This window comes from Falco biarmicus, chromosome 5 (assembly GCF_023638135.1).
Source record: "Falco biarmicus isolate bFalBia1 chromosome 5, bFalBia1.pri, whole genome shotgun sequence".
Taxonomy (NCBI): Eukaryota; Metazoa; Chordata; class Aves; order Falconiformes; family Falconidae; genus Falco; species Falco biarmicus.
This window is the reverse complement of record NC_079292.1, coordinates 83,086,566-83,103,833: the sequence shown is the minus strand read 5'-3', so window position 1 is coordinate 83,103,833 and position 17,268 is coordinate 83,086,566. Positions and strand designations below refer to the sequence as shown.

The 17,268-nt window shown below is 42.6% G+C and overlaps 1 protein-coding gene across 1 annotated transcript in view; it reads right to left on the bottom strand.

Annotated features, from left to right (window-relative positions):
* Window positions 1-3,488: 3,488 nt before the first annotated feature.
* Window positions 3,489-17,268, bottom strand: part of CCND2 (cyclin D2) — a 38,514-nt gene continuing 24,734 nt past the window's right edge. Inside the window, 1 exon segment of the mRNA XM_056340828.1 lies at window positions 3,489-7,670. Coding sequence (XP_056196803.1) covers window positions 7,515-7,670 — 156 coding nt within the window. The 3' untranslated portion in view covers window positions 3,489-7,514.

The following is a 17,268-nucleotide window of genomic DNA, read 5'->3' as shown; positions in this document are numbered from 1 at the left end:
AAGTGTCTGTACTAAGACCCCCACAATTTTCACTGTTCTCTCCTGGCAGCATCAGCGGTAACATCAGCTGCCACGTGCTCTTTTTGGTTTAAAAGTATTGTGGTACCTGTGCCCCTGTGGCTGCACACAGTTGAAATGCAAATCACCTTTGAGAACCCTGTTAAAGATACCATTTTATTAAGAAAAATGAAAGTGTGGGGGGGTTTTTTGTTAATATTTCAAGGAGGTACAAAGTAAATGTGGTACAGCTAGCTTTCTCCAAAGATCTAAAGGGATCCCCAAAGTCTTTTTAAAATAAACTTTCCCTTAATTGGGAGAAACGATTCAGTGTGCTGTGGGGGGCAAAGAAGTAGAGCATAGCCTGTTTCCCTTCGTGCCAGCTGGCTGGCTTCGATTTGCAAACAGCACAGAGAAGGCTCTAAAACAATCCTCTAAAAACTGAATGCAACTACTCTTACGGTTATGCCTGCAAGGGACTGCAGAAGGGTGCAAAAGTGCATCAGCAACGGTTGCCTACATGAACAAAGCCATATGCTTTCCTGGCCTGTTTCTTCCCCGTGAAACATAAGGTTAAAATACACCTTTTCTACCTTATTATCTACATTGCCGTTAAGCAGTCCATGTACTTGACAGTGCATGCTTTGTCTCTCCCACTGTTTACCCATGGGACATTGGAGTTACGGTATGTTTGAAAATGCTCGTCATTCATGCATCCTTCTGTGCATCTTTCTGTGCACCCTTCTAGGAGTATGGGTGACTGATGGGCTGTGACTAGAGACAGTGAGCTTCAACGACCCAAGTCCTGCGTGCCCATTTTAATAGGATGAAAGACCGATGTAATTAATGCTCAAGGGTTAACACCATATTGAGAAAGATGGAATCCACATCTCTCATACCTTTTGCAGCTAAATTCTGATTTGCCTGCTGAAGAAAGGGAAATGACTTGGTGTAGAGGAATTATAGAGGACTGTATGAAAAGTTTATTTGTAAAAAGGTTGTGGTGATTGTTAAAAACATAAGGTATGAAATGTTAAAAAGGAAAAGAAAAATGAAAAAAGAAAAAAAGGGGGGAATTGTAGAGGAATTATAGAGGACTGTATGAAAAGTTTATTTGTTAAAAGGTTAGGAAGAAGCAGAGAGAAGAGAGAGAGCGCATGCCCTGGATGAGGAGAGACGAGGAGAAGGCAGCAGAGGGACTGGCATGAAGAATATGTTGGTATGTGACGGTAAAAGATGTTGCAGCCGGCTAGATGGAGAGTGCTGTGACAACTTGGCCAGACTTAGCAGAAATTCTACCTGCCTTTACATCAGCTTTACAGTTACTGATGTGACTAGTAATTTACAGTATATGGCAAGAATGAACTGGAGTTGGTGGGAAAATTATTAAACCTATTAAAAGTCAGCAGTGGAGCTCCCACTGTCTTCAGCAGGGATAGAATTTAATTCTGCTTGTGCTGGTTGCATGAGATTTGTAGGGTATTTTGCTTTTTTAGAACAGCACAGAATGAAGTGTGGCTACCTAGTTCATGGACTAATTAAAAAATATAGCAGTTGCAATAGAAGTGTTTGAAAAGGCTCCTGAAACAAGCATTGAGGATCCCTTCTTTGAAACAAAGGAAGATTCCCTGCTTCAAAAGATAAACTGCATTTTTAGCCCCTACAAAAAGATTTGGGGAAATATAATCTAACTCATACACAGAGACTGGAAACACCGAGTAATTGTGTGGCTGCATTTTTTTGCTTGAATCTCAGTGCTAAAGCTTTCTTTCTTTTGCCTCAGAAATTTCCTTAAACACAAAAGTCAGTCCACCATGCAGCTGTTTTAAAGCATTATTTTGCTGTGTCGTCCCTCCTTAAAATCCTTGGGCTGGCCTTATGTAAAGTATAGGATCATGATGGGCAGAAATTGTTTGCAGATGGTAAGAAGACAACAATACAAAACAATTTCACAGGCCACATAATAATGGAACTTAACCCTATTGTGTGTGGCTTCTCCGCATTCACCCAGCTTTCTTTGAAAGAAGGGAACAGGCTGTTGTCCAATTAATTTCAATTTTAGCGTCTGCGCCCTATATCCACCAATTCTGAAAACACACACTTACTTAAAATGACAACAGAAAATCTCTTTTTTGTTAAATCTAGATTTAGTAAAAGCTCTTAAAACACAATGCTGCAGAGCACATCCCTGCAGTTCCAGGAGGACTACTGGTGATATTATAGTCAGAAAGGAATTCATCCCCCAAAACGTGAGATTAGGCCGGAGAGCACCCCTTTGAGCTTTAAACCACAAATGGAAGAACAACCCTCACAAGTTCCAGTTCTTCATAGGCTCACAGGCTCTTACGTTACACCAACAGAATGCTGCAGCTTGCTGGTCATGTTGCTAAATGGTGACCAGAGGAACACGAGTACTCACTATGCTTTAAAATCTCTGCCTTTGGTGCAGACAACCTGTGAAGTATGAGGCTCACGGGTCACTGCAAAGACGTCTTAAGATTTGCCTAAAGCCACAGGTCCCTAGCCACAGGCTAGAAAGATCTGTACCACCTGACTCACAACCCCACGATGTAGTTCACATTCCCTATCCCATTCACGACTTTTTTCCTATTTGTTTGTATCTATTTATTTTTGCTTGTATGTTTCCTCATTATAGCAACATGTTTTACCTTTTGAGTATTCTTCCTTCTCCCTGCTCATTACACCTTGGGGTTTCTTTTTTCTTCTTCTAATTTCTCTTGTTTTGGCTGTATTATTCCCTTCATGATGGTGTTACCTTTTCCTCCATGTCTCTGCCCAAATACCTCTTCTTCATTCCTCGGTGCCTCTTTGCTCTCCCCAGGGGTGCCCCAAGGACTGAAATCTAGGACTGCTACTGGATGGCAGTGAAGGAAAGGCACCGAGATCGGGCCAAGCACATTACACTGCTCACTCCACAGCAAGCACCCCCAAGATATGGGAGAGGGAGAGGGCGAGCATCCTGCCTTCTGGCTGCAGGCTGAGAAAGGAGACTGGCACGTGGAGGCTCATCTCTTCCCCCGGCTTCACCACAAAGCCATCTCCTTTCACTTACAGTTTGCCCAAAGCTCATAGAAGAAAAATAACATAATTTTTTGCAGTAGCATTTAAACGTAACAAATAACTGAGTGCAGATTTAAATAATATTTCAATTAGTTGCAAAAATGTGCATTCCCGTGTACTTATGAGAACTTTTCCACTAGTTACATTTAATTTACACAAAATTATTTGATCCAGCAACTTACTGTTTTTTAGGACTGTTCTCCTTAAATCTCACAGGATTGTTTCACTGAAGAAACATGTCAAAATTTGCCTGTCCAGCAGGCAACAAGCTACGCTTTAGAGGAAAACTTGTTCTGTGCCTGCAACATTTGATTGTTCACGTTTTATATGCCTGCTAACACCACCTGTCTAGATCAGAGGCTGCTTTGGCACCATCTTCACACTGAATGAATAAAACCAAGACAGGCAAATTTAGGTCAAGGTGAGTTTATTGTCCATACAGCATACCTAATCCTGCCAAAACACTTTTCTTAAAACCATCTTTAAACTAGTCAAAACAACAGGTTATTAATAAAAATGACAACACTGAACAAAGAAGACCTTTAAAAAGGTAATCAAGACTACACTGTATCAGAGTCTTATCCATCAAAAACAACCTCCCGTACTTTCTAAATACTTTTGTTTACACTGAACATGTCTACTACCGCACTTTCTAGCATCCCCTGACCATATAAACATCCACACCTCTTAAAGAGCACATTGTGAGAGAATAACGTTGACTTGATATGGCATCACACTCAATAAAGAAAAAAAAAAAAAAAAAAAAAGTTTGAGAACAGAAACTGTGCAACCGAGAGTGATTTCTGAGGTACATGAGAACATGGTAATAAACATAGTGGAAAAAATCCAGTGGCCAGGTGGTCTGCTGAGTAATTAGGAGCTGTCCGATTATTCAAGCATAAATCACTGACATTGAAATGGGATTAATAGTATTTTTCTCTTTCACAAGCAGGTTGGGAATATAAATAAATAGATTACGAGGTGCTCCTTCACTACAATAACGGGAGGGAGGGGAAGGTCACCCAAGTACCATCAATAGGAAGCCGAGAGAGAAACGCTTTTAGCAACCGCGCCAATCCTTTGGCACTTGCGAAGGTATAAACAGCGATGTATTTTTTTGAATTAATCAACAGGAAAGGTTATGATTTCTGCAATTCAGGCCAAAAAATCTCACACCTCATTTGCAATAATAGTATACTTTTTTTAGTATCTGTTAAAAAGGAGTAACTAGGCATTATTTTTATTGTGAATGCTACTGTGAAAATGCTCAAGTTCTAGGTTTTCCAGACTTCAAATACAGTACTCTGCTGGGTGTAACCAGACAGTTAGCATGTTTTGAGTACATCACTGCAGCCGAGGACACTCTTACCCCCAGCAGTGACACACGCAGACCTGCTGGGTCCCTGTGAAGCATCAGAGCTGCTGAACAGTGCTGCCCCTTCCAGCACAGCCCACCCCTCCGACTGCCGCGTGAGGAGCTGAGCTTGGTGGCAGACCTCGGGCCCCTTCCCCAACAGTGCTGCAGCACCCTAGGGGGACAATACTGCAGGAGGGGATCCCCACATGGGACTGGGGCACCACAGGAGATGGGATGGGGGGCAGGAGCACGCAACATCAGTGCTCCCCCCTCCTACACTCGACCTACGACCTACAGCGTGGAGGGGAACAAACCAAGCAAACATGATGGACGTGGTGCCTACGCTTGCTGTGGGCAGCTGCATGACAGCCCAGCGCACAGAGAGGTCACCCCACCATCTGGGGACCCTCTGGCACGCCTCCCCGTGAAGCCACGTTTGCTAACATATGAAGGCTGTCAGGGAATGATCTGATCTGTCATATACATGCTGAGTGTAGTTCCAGAGTCTTGCTTCCACAAAATTAACTGTTTTTTTTTCCTCCAGGAGAGACACCATTGCTGAACTTCAGGTGCTCCCAACGTGGAACATCGAGGCGAGAGGTGACAGCGGTGAGAGTAACAAGTCTGTCCCCACCACTGGTTTTGGAAAACATGGACCTGCTCCGGCGAAGCTGCCGGTGGAGAGTCAGTGTATTTTTTCCACTATGAAAAGGATACCGAAGACCGAAAGAGAGCCAGTGCCCCGGCTGCCTGCAACCTCTCCCCGGCACGGCCGGAGCGCTGGCCGCAAAAACCAAACTGTCACGTTGTGAGGTATTGTGAAAATGGGAACCATTTCTGTTTTGTCCAGTAAACCTGAGGTAAGTATACCATCTTTGCAGGATGTGATCAGGAAGGAAGGAAAAAAAAAAAAAAGAAAGAAGGAAAAAATAAAATAAAATTAAAAAAAAAATAATCATGAACACGCTATTAGGAAAAAAACAACTGTACAGGGCATTTCCAGTAAATCAAAGAACTCATCATATCTCCACTTAACCATCTACTTCAGGATTTGAAATTTAAGCAGTAAAATAATATATTATAAAAATGTTTATAAAATAGCAGCACACTCAGTGAAACAATACAGCTAAGTACTGTTAATGTGAATAAGAATGAAACAAATCATAGCTTCTTAGCAGCGCAAAAAAAAAAAAAAACCAAAACCAAAAACCCCCCAAAACCCAAAAAACCAACAAAACCTTAGAATCTTACTCCATTTTCTACCCTCATCTAGCCAAATACGGCTGAGTCCATTCATATAATATTCTTTGAAGTAGCATGTTCTTTCTGGATTTTTGTCTTAAAAATGCAAACATTAACATTTCAACCAACAGCTTCATACTGTATATTTGCAAACTGTTAATACGACTGTGCAAAAAAAAAAAAAAAATTTGCTCCAACACTCCTTTGCCATCTAAATGCCTCTTCGTTACAGATGGAGCAGAAAAATAAATTCAAGTACACTGAATACGCTTTTGTAATAAAACTCCAAGTCACACACCTTGATGTTTACCACTCGTGTCGTTTTGCACCAGCACTTTTCTTTCGTTGTCCATAGATATGCATGCAGGTGGTATTAAGATCCTTCTGTGACACTGAACAATACAAATCATTAGGCTTTTATCCGGAATGTCATGACAGGAATGTCATCTGAAGCAGGTGTTGGTATTTCCAGCAACACCGCAACTAACCAAGTACACCAGATACTGGAAAATATCGACTATAAAAAGCTATATGCTTTGCTTTTGTGACTTCTTTTTTTTTTTTTCTTTTTTTCCCTTTTTTTTTTTTTTTTTTTTTTTTGCTCAGCAAAATCGTCATAAACCATCTCATTTAATCCCTTAGGAACAATTTTCAAAGTGCTTTTCGAATGAAATGGTTTACAAAAACACTCACTGTGGATCAATAAAGTTAATGAAATGCTGAAAAAGTGTGCGGGGGTGGTGGGGGAAGGTGGGTAGATAGAAGAGGGATCAAACCAAATCTCATCTTCTTTAACACAGTGAGGTTATGTTAAAAAGGAAGATGGACAGAGCATCATTTAAATGTCTTTACAGCCGAGCTAAGGAGCTGCCAAAAGTTAACATTGACGTGAAGCATTAGCACTGTAAAGGAATATAATGCTTTTCACAGACGATCCACCGCATCTTGCAATCCAAAGGCGGTCTGATTAGCCAACTGGTCGGAATTAATTGGTGCGTTTCCCCCATCTAACATGAACACTCGGTAACTTTGGCTTGGCCCACAGCTGGGTAAATGGAATTGCCCTTATGCCAAAGATGCTGCTGTGTTTAGAATGAACCATCTCTGAAGGAAAAGTAGAAAAAGTCAAGAGGGGAGAGGGGAATTTGAAAAAAAAAAAAAAAGAAAAATCAACAAAAAAACCAAAACCAAACAAACAAAAACAAAAAACCACCTGCTCTTCTGGCTGGCAAAATAAAGCATCTTCTTTCTTAGGTAGCAGCTACCACAGACAGCAAGAGTAAACAAAACTAACATACAGAGATCCAACAAACACTTCTGACTAATAACAGAGGTGACAGATCAGCAAATCTCTTCTGCATTCAGAATGGTTCAATTGCTTCAGGGATCTTTTCCCACTTTGCCCTAAACCCCTTATTCTATTGCTTTGCAATCTAGTCAAGCCATAAAATCGCACACACGATTCCTTTCTTGAATCTAAAAAAGGGGTGTATGCACTAGGTCATAATAACACAGACAAGTACACTCTACTTTGTTCCCACAAATGCAGGCTTACATTTATCTAGCTAGTTTGTATGCTTTTATAAGCATTTAATATCACTGATACATAATCAAATAGCGATTACCAAATATATTGTGGGATTCCCTTCTGTAGAACATCACAGGCACCAAATGCTTTTTTTTTTTTTTCATTATTCAGTTTTTGTATATTTTTTTTTACCTAAAAGAGCTTTAAATACGTTCTATGTGGGAGCAGATTAAAAAAAAAATCATTCTAAAAATAATAACAAAAATAAAAGGGCTCGGGGAGCAAGCGTGACTTTCTGTGCTGATGTCCTCACAGGTTGATATCTCTCACATCTGTGGGAGTGCTGGCCTGGTCCAGTTCGTCCACCGTCTTAGAAGGATTGCTTTGCTGTTGCTGCTGCCGGACTTGCCTAAGGCTGTTTACTAGCACCGCTTCGATCTGTTCTTGACAAGCTTTAAGGCAGTCCTAGAGGATAAAAAGCAAATTGATCTGTTAATGGAGATAAGGCTTTTTTTCCTTACTGCGTTAGCAGAAGCTGGAAAAGCATCGATCTGGTATTCCCAAGGAGTGTCTGCTGTGACAGAAAATGACCCTGAATTCTCTCTCACAGGTAATCACTGCGTACAAATTCCCTGGGTTAAACAATGCTAATGCCACGTTTATTAGACTCTCCAAATCTTAGTATTTTACCTGTCCTTGCTCCTTTGTGTGGTTTTCTTGAGCAGGAATCCAAAGTGATGTAAAAAACGTAGGGCAAGGTGTATGAAATTTTGCATTCTCCTATGCAGGGTTCAGTAACTTGGGTGGGTCTTCAGTACAGAAAAGCTGCATGTTTCTCCTGAAATAACCAACGTGTGCTACCGAGGTCACACAGACAGGGGCACTTCAGTTTTACTGTTAGGCAAATGGATGGTAAATCAAAGAGAAGAAGTTCTGAGGTCCCTGAAAATGCGCAGTGCTCTGCAGCTGAGTTTTAATCAGTCATGCATTTGGGTCCTGGAGGCAAAGGCAAAAGAAGAGTCTGTTTATCTGTGGAAATTGATGCAAGGGGAAAGAACAATGCAGCCCCAAACATGCAGCCACATTATTGTTCTCTGAGCACATTCCAGAGACGAAAAGTGATTTCAGCAGCAGAGGAGGGAAGAAGAGGAGGTGTAGGGTACGCTCCCACACCTTCTTTCTGAGAGCATGATGATTTTAACAGCCCCAGGAATAGCTACTGGCAGTAATTCAGAGAAGACATTAAAGCAAAGACAGGTAATAGAAAAAGATGCAAGTCAAAAACACACAACCAAGCCTCAGAGACCACTACATTACGAATTATACTACATAACAGTTGGAGAAAGAGCAGGACACAGTACAACAACACAGAATTGTGGCCCTGCACATTAGAAGTCCTGCGATAAACATAAAGTATGAATAAACAAATAAATGTGAAGGATTCACCATGCTTAAACCAGTTACAGTGATGAAGAAGACAACTATGAAAATACTACAGGATGTTCCACATTTTTGTAATACGCTGGAAGACCTAATAATATGATAATTTAAACAAAGAGTGAGAAAACATTGATGAACACTTGGTTGTAACAAAAATTGCAAAATAGAAGCCAAGCCATGACCGTATAAACACAATGCCAATTATGTGCAGTGTGCTGGGAATGTGAGCATATCAATACAACGCTGTGTAGGTGGGCAGGTGGTGCTATGATGGATAAATGGCTTTTTCTAAATGCAGCCCTGAGGAGTCCTTCTACAATAATGGAAAAGGTACCAATACTGCACATTGACTGAAGCCTTGGCCTGCATAAGAGCTGGGTCTCTCCCAAAGACCTCAGGCAGTTGAGAAACACAGGTTTTGGTAGCAGGAGTTTTAAAGCAGAGTATTTTAACCAGAGCTCTGGCAGCATCTGGCAGGGGCGATGAGACCACTTTCCCATTCCCACTCTCAGGCAGGGGAGGTGAAGAACAGAGCTGGGCACTGACCTCCATGGGGTTCCACAGGCGCTTGTGTCATCCCTGGAACCCAGTATGGGATGCGACTGCAATGCTGGGGAGCTGGGCTCTGACCAACATGCCCACTTTCTCTACACAATACCAGGTTATTCAGGAGAGTTTGAAATATTCATGTGTAGAGGTTTAATTTGTCATCCTAGCCCGACTGGGAAAACACGTCAAATGCAGAGTATATGTCCCACTGACGACATTTATGTTTGTGATGAGCGCAATTAGCTCCAGTGGGTCACGAACACCCATTTTCCTTGGCTACTAGCCATCAGCTGCCAGCTGCAAAACCATGTCCTCTCCTTGTCATGAAACTGCCCTGCTTAATATAATGAAGTATCACAACGTTTCTCTGAAGGTGCATCAGCCAAAGGGAGGCCGTGAGGGACAGTTTCTCAAACTGACCCAGGAAAAAGGGGTTGGACAAGATGCTGGCTGTATTGGAGACTAAAGTATTCATAGTGATGGATGACACCAGCTAAAGCCAGAGTGAAATGTCATTGAAATCTCCTGAGTGTCTGGACTACTCATGTACAACCTGACTCAGAAGTTTTTTCCCTCAGCATGGTGAGTGACGCCATGGCGAAACAAAGTACGGGGCACGGCGACATGAAAAACCTCTGCTGCAACACCGTATGCATGTGGCAGGCAGACCAAGCCTTCCGCACGTTCACCTTTTGTCCCAAGAGCCAGGGACTGTGGGGCTGTCCCTGGGAGAGGAGCTGTGGTCACGCTAAGTGGCTTGCAGCCATCCCGCACCCAGCCCAGGGCATGTAAGCAATTCTGCTCACTGCCAGCACCTCTCCCAAGCAACAGTCACTGGAGATCAACTGTCCCACACTTTGCCCTCTGCCTCAGACTGGCTTTTTTATGGAAGGGGAGAAACCACAACAACAACAGAAAGTGCTGCTATATCCAAGGAAAGAGTTAAGGAAAGCTGGCGATTTTACCAACATCAGCTAGCTCCTAACCAGTTTCCCACTGTTGTATTTTTCTGAGATTAAGTGTAATTAGAATTTGGCACGGCATATGAAAGGGGGGGTCAAATACTTTTTGGTGTCCTCAAGAAATGCAGCCCAAGGTTAGTAAGGACATATAGAAGAATGAAGCTGGGTTAATTATCCTTGATAATATTATTTTGATAATATAAGCTGTATATTATCAAGGATAATTAACTCAGCTTCATTCTTCTACAAGGACACATGCCTCAGAAAATTGCACGTTGCATTCATTCAAAGCCCTTATGGTGGAGGAGGCCTGTGCTTTGGAGGAAGGCAACCACCATCCTGTTTGCTTCTATGCTTGGCTGAGCACAGGAGTGTCCTTGTAGGGGTGCACAGGAGTTCTCTTGCCAGCGCAGACACCCACGTTTCCCTCCTCATTATAGGAAAAACGGAACGTATGTGCCATACCACTGGCACAGTCAGAATACAAATGAAGCATGATGCCAAGGGAAGCTGGGACGTGGAGGGTTTTTTGAAGTTGGCCTGGGAAGCACTGAACACTGAATTCAGGTGACTGGTTGCAGGCCATCTCATGGAGCACCGCACTCTGCTCCTGAGCTCCAGCAGGCACCAGTGTAGCCCACAATATAGCAACAGAGTGTGGCACCCTGCTCTTGGTTGTACCAGTCCTTGCCTGTACACTGGAACGTCTCCTGCATTAGACGTATTACAGAGATCACCCCAAGCTCTTTGTAGCCACCTTTAGGTCGTGCCCTGATTTCTATCACTCCTGCAATTCATCCTGATGCTCTGTGAGCAGCAATGATGCTCTTGGAAGAGCAGAGGTACCTCATGGGCACTACCACTGCATTGTCACAGCCACCACATAATCACAATCATTTGCAACCAGTGAATAACCATGGAGCTTGGAACCACAGAGCACCCAAAACGTCAAGTCAGCTCAGTGGGATGCAGATATTATTGGTGTACTAAAGAAATGACCGCTCGAGAGAAACAGCAGGAAGGCTGTGTTGGAAAACACTGGTCTCGGTGTGCCAGGTCACTGCTTCCCCTGCCCTGAGACAGGACACCAGCTCATCCCAGCACCTAGGCTGTGGCCCTGGGTAGACGCACACTGGGCTGCATCTCTTCCTCCATCCACACACCAGTGCCCACTGCCTTTCCCAGCATCCCAGCTGCTGCACAGCTCCTCCTGCGGCAACCACGCCAGCAGAAGGTTCATCAAAAAGCCACACCGTTACCAAACACATGGTTCATGCGCAGGCTCCATTACAGCTGGAGTTTGGTGGAGGAGGGCACACCTAAACCCAGCCTCCCGGAGCTGCCTGGCAGGCAGAGCACTGGGCAGCAGCCCATTCCTGCCTGCACTCCCATCAGCTGGGGGCTGCCATCTGCTGGAGTCCCACTCCTGGAGAGAAGGGAAACTTTTGTATCTAATTTATCTGGAGTAGAGCAGGAAGCCTCAGAAGTGAGAGGCTGAGACAAATGCCTTGAAGACGCAGTAAAACGTGAGCACAGTGGATCTTCTGGTGATGAGATCCAGCACAGATAAGCAAAATTTAACCTTCCTCACCTCATTACGTTCTTCCTTTATTTAGTAAAAGCTAAGGAGATGGGCTTCCCTGACTGCTGACACTTTCCTGCTGCTGCTGGTAAAACTGATTTTTTTAAGGCAAGAATATGTACTTCTGTTTAACCAGGTAAACATTTTTTTTACAGCTGGGACTTGCTCTTGTATTACCAGGGGCTCAGTAATTTCCTAATACTGGAAATTGCTTGTTTAATGATGGGAGCTGGAAATACCCCTCATCTTTTTTCCAAAGTACTTACCTAGCAAAAGCTATCAGAAACTCAGATAAAGAAAATTCCCTGTTATTAGCCTGGGCAAGTTTTAGGTCTATTGTAAACATTCACCTGTTTGTGAGAGGGCAACAAGTCATGTCAACGGTCAAGGCATTTTCAAATGGAAGGAAGCGCAGGGACACCAGCTTGGAGACTCTTGTAACAGACTACACTCGTAATGCAGGGAGTTTTGGGTATAAGAATCTCTTCTTTTAAAGCACAGTGGTGCCCAATTTCAAAGTAGTATGTTGCTCTGAAAATAAGCCAGAGTTTTTACAAGCAGCTTCAGACTGGAGAGCTTAATGAGGCAATTTCCTTGCAGCCAGCCTTGGGGAAGGAAGGGTGGTGACACACGGAACAGAAGGCTTCAGCATTTCGAGCCAATTTTTTGTTTCTAAACACCCTTAAATATGATCATTTACACCGTTACATATTATACAAACTTCTGATGGTCAATATGCCACTTCATTTAATGTATGAAGAGGTTAATTAAATCTCTAGGCAATCTTATAGAGAAATGGGTCATTTCTGAAGAGGCCCAGACTGGAACTGTCACAGTTTGCATGGATTTTATTTTGTACAGGGATCCACAGGCCACTGATAGATTTCTTCTGTCATGTGTTAGCTCTGGTCTAGACTTACATTTTGAACTTAAAATAATGTACCACTGAATTCTTTAAAACAAAGAATACTATGGTAAAACGACCAGCATGTTGCATTCAACATTAAATAGCTTTCTGAAAAGGAGTTGCTATTTGCATATTAAAACTCAAGTTTTTATTAGTCTTGAGTAATACATTCTGTTTAATTAGTCTTGTCTATGAAGCATTCATCCAGGAGCTTAAAATTGCCTGGCCAGCACAAACTAAAAACGGTGAAACCTTGATTTTGCAGGTTGGCAAATTCTACAAACAAAATCTAGCAAGGAAAAAAAACCCCAGTGCCAGATTCAGGAGAGAACCTCAGTCATGCAGCAAAACGAGCTGGAACACACCAGCAGATGCAGCCCGAACTCTCCAGTACTGATGATGGAGATACAACAAACTCATCTACCTGTGGCTGTTGGCTGTGCAATCATTAATCCTGGCTCTGCACACTACCCCATCAGCCCGCCTGCCTGGTTTGCTGAAGATCACACACAGGCCCACACGGCTGCTTCTGCCCAGGTATTCAGGTCACAGATGGGTTTTTACTCACCGTGGAAGCTGCCGGACAACAGGTGATACGTGGCACAGCACAATGTCAGAGTGCTGCGGACAGATCTGAGCAATGTGTTTTATGCCAGATGAGATGCCAACTAAATCTGTCAATGGCTTTTTTAATAAACTGGACTTGGCAGCAGAAGTTTACACCTGGCCAATGTGGCACATGAGCAAAGTGTTTGTACTCTTAGATGAGAAGTCCTAAAATCACATTTGTTGTGCACCTGAACCACGGTCAGAGTCACAACTAGCTTTAAGATGTTATGAAATACACCATCTGGAGGGTAATCTCATGAGTGAAAAGACAAAAAATTAATTTATTATGAGTATCTTATCATCCCAGTTGTCACAGTGTGACACAGCAAGTGGCTTATTTTATAGATGGAACTACCACTTCTGTTTGGTTCACTGGAACTTTCTGTAAATCCAAAGTGACACAATACAAAACATACAAAAACCCTATCAGGACAAACAGGTTGGCCCTTCCATGATGCAGTGTTTTTAACCCCTCCAAGTTTCATGTGGATCTGCTGCATGTGTACATATTTTACTGGTGGACTTTAGCTTTGCAGACTCTAGATAGCACTGACAAGAGAGAATTAAAGCTTTAAAAAACTTACCAAAGAAAAAAAAAAAAAGAATCGGACTATTTTCAGCAAATCTTCCTTGAAAGAACGCTATAATGCACTGAAGTTACGGCCCTAGATTTTGCAATACAGGGACTGAGCCATTCCTTCATAATATTGTAGGGTTGCCTTTGTTGTTTTTATAAAAAAGATTTTTAAGTGTGTGTCACATGGATCAACTTCCCCATTCTTCTATATGGTCTAGTAGTTTTAATGATTAAAATAGTTCAGGTACTTTCCATTCCATAGTTTTATTTTTACTTCAGCATGTACAGAACTAAAAAAGCAATTAACTTTGGGGGGTTTTTTGTTTGTTTTTTTTTTTTTCTGAAAGTTTTTCATCCCTGGATGATTTTACTAGCACACTCAACATGCATTTGAAGGAAAGGAAATGCTTTTCTGTCTGATGAGGTACCCTCATGGCTGCGATGGAAATGCTGGCAGCGAAAATGACTGGAAGGAGGAATCAGCAGCGCTATGGCAGCATCTACTTATTTAAGTAATACAAATCGATTATTTCAATTTCCATTCATGGCAATCTTGAAAGAAAGCACAAACACTAGCAAAGATCCTGCAGAGTATTACGCATAATTCATTTTCTCAAACTTCTCAACACCTCTTTAATATATATGCCCTATACTGCATCATCCCAGCTTCCAGTTTTAAACTGATGTTCATAGTGCATTGGCAAGCTATTAGAAGGGGGCATCTCACTCAACTCAACCAACAGGCTCTTAACTTTGCACCAGTAATTACTGGGATTTTCAGTCCTGACTGCTCCAAGCTTCAGGACTACCTCACCGTGACCCATGAAGCCTGTCACCCCAGCCTTACTGAGTTACACAGGTGCAAGACATCCTCTCCATCCTGTAAGATCATGACTGGACCGATAAATAAATTAAATTTTAAAAAAGGAGAGAAAAAAAATGGGGGGAGGAAAAAAAAAGAGGAAGAAAAAAAAAAAAGGAGGGTATTGAAAAGACATTTTATAGCAGTTTTAGTAACTTGGGTTGTGTTTCTGCCATAGACTTTATATAGCCATTTTCAAGTTTTTCTTGGCAGCCCTTCCAAACCGAGGCTGATAGATGGTACCTTCCAGATGACAATGGGCTCTGCATCAGATCCCGCAGCAACTGAGTAGCAGTACACCACCTTCTCCACAACAAAAAAGATCACTCCTATCAAATGCTAATAGAGAGGGCTATCACAAGAAGGTAGAACACTTCAGCCATGCATCTTTAATCTCTTTCTCCATTTTTAATCAATGCAGAGCTTCTGTGACCATAAGGAAACTGCAGCTGTGCATTCATTGCACTTACTCCCACGATGACAACCACTCTAAACCAGGTTTAAGACACCAGATTAATTTCACAGCCATGCAGGGCTGAGAAATGATAGTGCACCCCTGGATCCAAACTGGTCACGTAACACCCAGGTCTACCAGACTGTGCACTCCTTGTATCAGCAACCACCACAGCGTTGCTGCTCATTGACTCCAGCAGGCAGGGAGGCGTGCCGTGCAGAAGTGATGAACTTAGCTCTGATCTCTTCCACAGTGCCTCAGGACACAGTGCTTTTTTGTATTGTGGTTTTTAGATTCCCCTTGTGCATCTCAGTTTTGGTCTTCCCTGGGAGAAGAAATAAGAAAGCTTACACCAGCAAGCCTCCTGATGTTTGTTTGTTTATCAAAAACTAAATTTAGAGAAACATGCAGGTACGTGGAAACTGGCCTGAGTCTTGCAGCCACCCAGCTTTTGCGCATCCAAGATGGCACTTATTTAGGACTACCATGTCCAGAGAAAATGCATTATGGCAGCATTTAGTGAAGAAACCAAACACTGCAAAACTACTGTTTAACAAGGTTCCATTTTAATTCTGTTAAATGTAAAATCGCTTAACCCTTCACAAGATCTTAGCTTTATGGTGAGGTGTCGTGCATCTGCAACCACAGAATAAGTAAGGCCAGCACCAGCCAAAGCGTGAACGAGTGAAAAACCTTTGATCAGACCAGAAAGAAACAACTGAAGAGAAGTGACACCACACCTGAGAGCCCCACCTTGGATGTACAGATGTCCAGCTGCCAAGAACTCAGCCTGGTAACCCAAAGGAAGTCGGCAGGGATCGGCATGCCCGCCATCACCACCACAGCCCAAGCTGCGCCGCGCTCAGACCAGCATCAAGGCAGAGTCATGAACTGCTGTGCAGTGCTGAGGCTAAGGACAATCCTGCTCAGTCACTGAGTGGGTCATTTCTTAAGGGCTTTCAAAAGCCAGACTGCAACCCTACTCTCCTCTACAATCAGCAGCGGAAGAGTAACAGTAGAACTGTTGTTATATATAACATATGCACACAAACACTGCAAAATACCGAGCTGTAACTCCACTGGATACTTCTTGACGCTCTTGCATTTCCTGACCAGATTTAGGAGCCTAGATTCAAACCCTGGGTGCTTTCCTGAGTGCTCGAAGTCTCAAAGCTGGGAATGCTACAAAAGCCTTCTGCCATTTTTGTGTTACAGGGTGGTTGGTTTTCCACATACACATTCATGAGTTCACAAATAATGGTTAACAGCCCTGATCTCTACCTCTTTCTTAAAACGAATCGCAAAATGGAAGCCAGAAAGGGACTTTTTTTAGGTGGAGGACCTGTTATGATAAATGGAAAGGATTCTGGAGATATTTGAAGTGACAATACTGTTCTCCGGTCATGTATGCATTGCTTGGATAATCTAAGAAAGCAGCAAGCAGACATGCATTAAAGCGTTGGGATTTACATAAATTCCAGCATGGAACGTGTCATCTGTACTCCTAAATACAAAAGATGTCTGGATTCCTCCGCTGGTTCACTTTTAAGCCCCAATTCAAACCTCTCCAAAGCACATGCTTCATTGTTGACATAAACAGGGATTCCTTCCCAGAGCGGGGCCTTCGTGTGCCGAGTGCTGGCCTTTAGCTCGCTGATGTTCTCCAAAACAAGCGTCTGAAAAGCTGCTGTGGGAATATCATGCCCATTTACTACATTTACTGTATCTCAGTGATCTCATATCTAATGGAGGCTGTTTAAAAACAGAAATATTTTCCCTCCTAAATGTGTCTATTTTTGCTACTATAACAAAGAGCATCAATTACAGATACGTCTCTATTTTTCCATCTGCAAGTGCAAAAAATAGTGATTTGCCGTTCCAAAGGGCATTTCATGCAGACTAACGAAAAAAAAAAAACCCACCAAAAAATTATCATCTATGCCAGAATTTCTCCACTTACTACTGCTACATTATTGTAATAATGCAATATATAAAATGACTAACAGGCACAATTTTCTCTGCAATTTCTGTCTTTTCAGTACTTTCAACAGTGTACTTTCTAGATTCAGTTCCACTGTTTGCTTCAACAGTCAGTTTGTTGGTTTCCTGTTGCTCATGTGG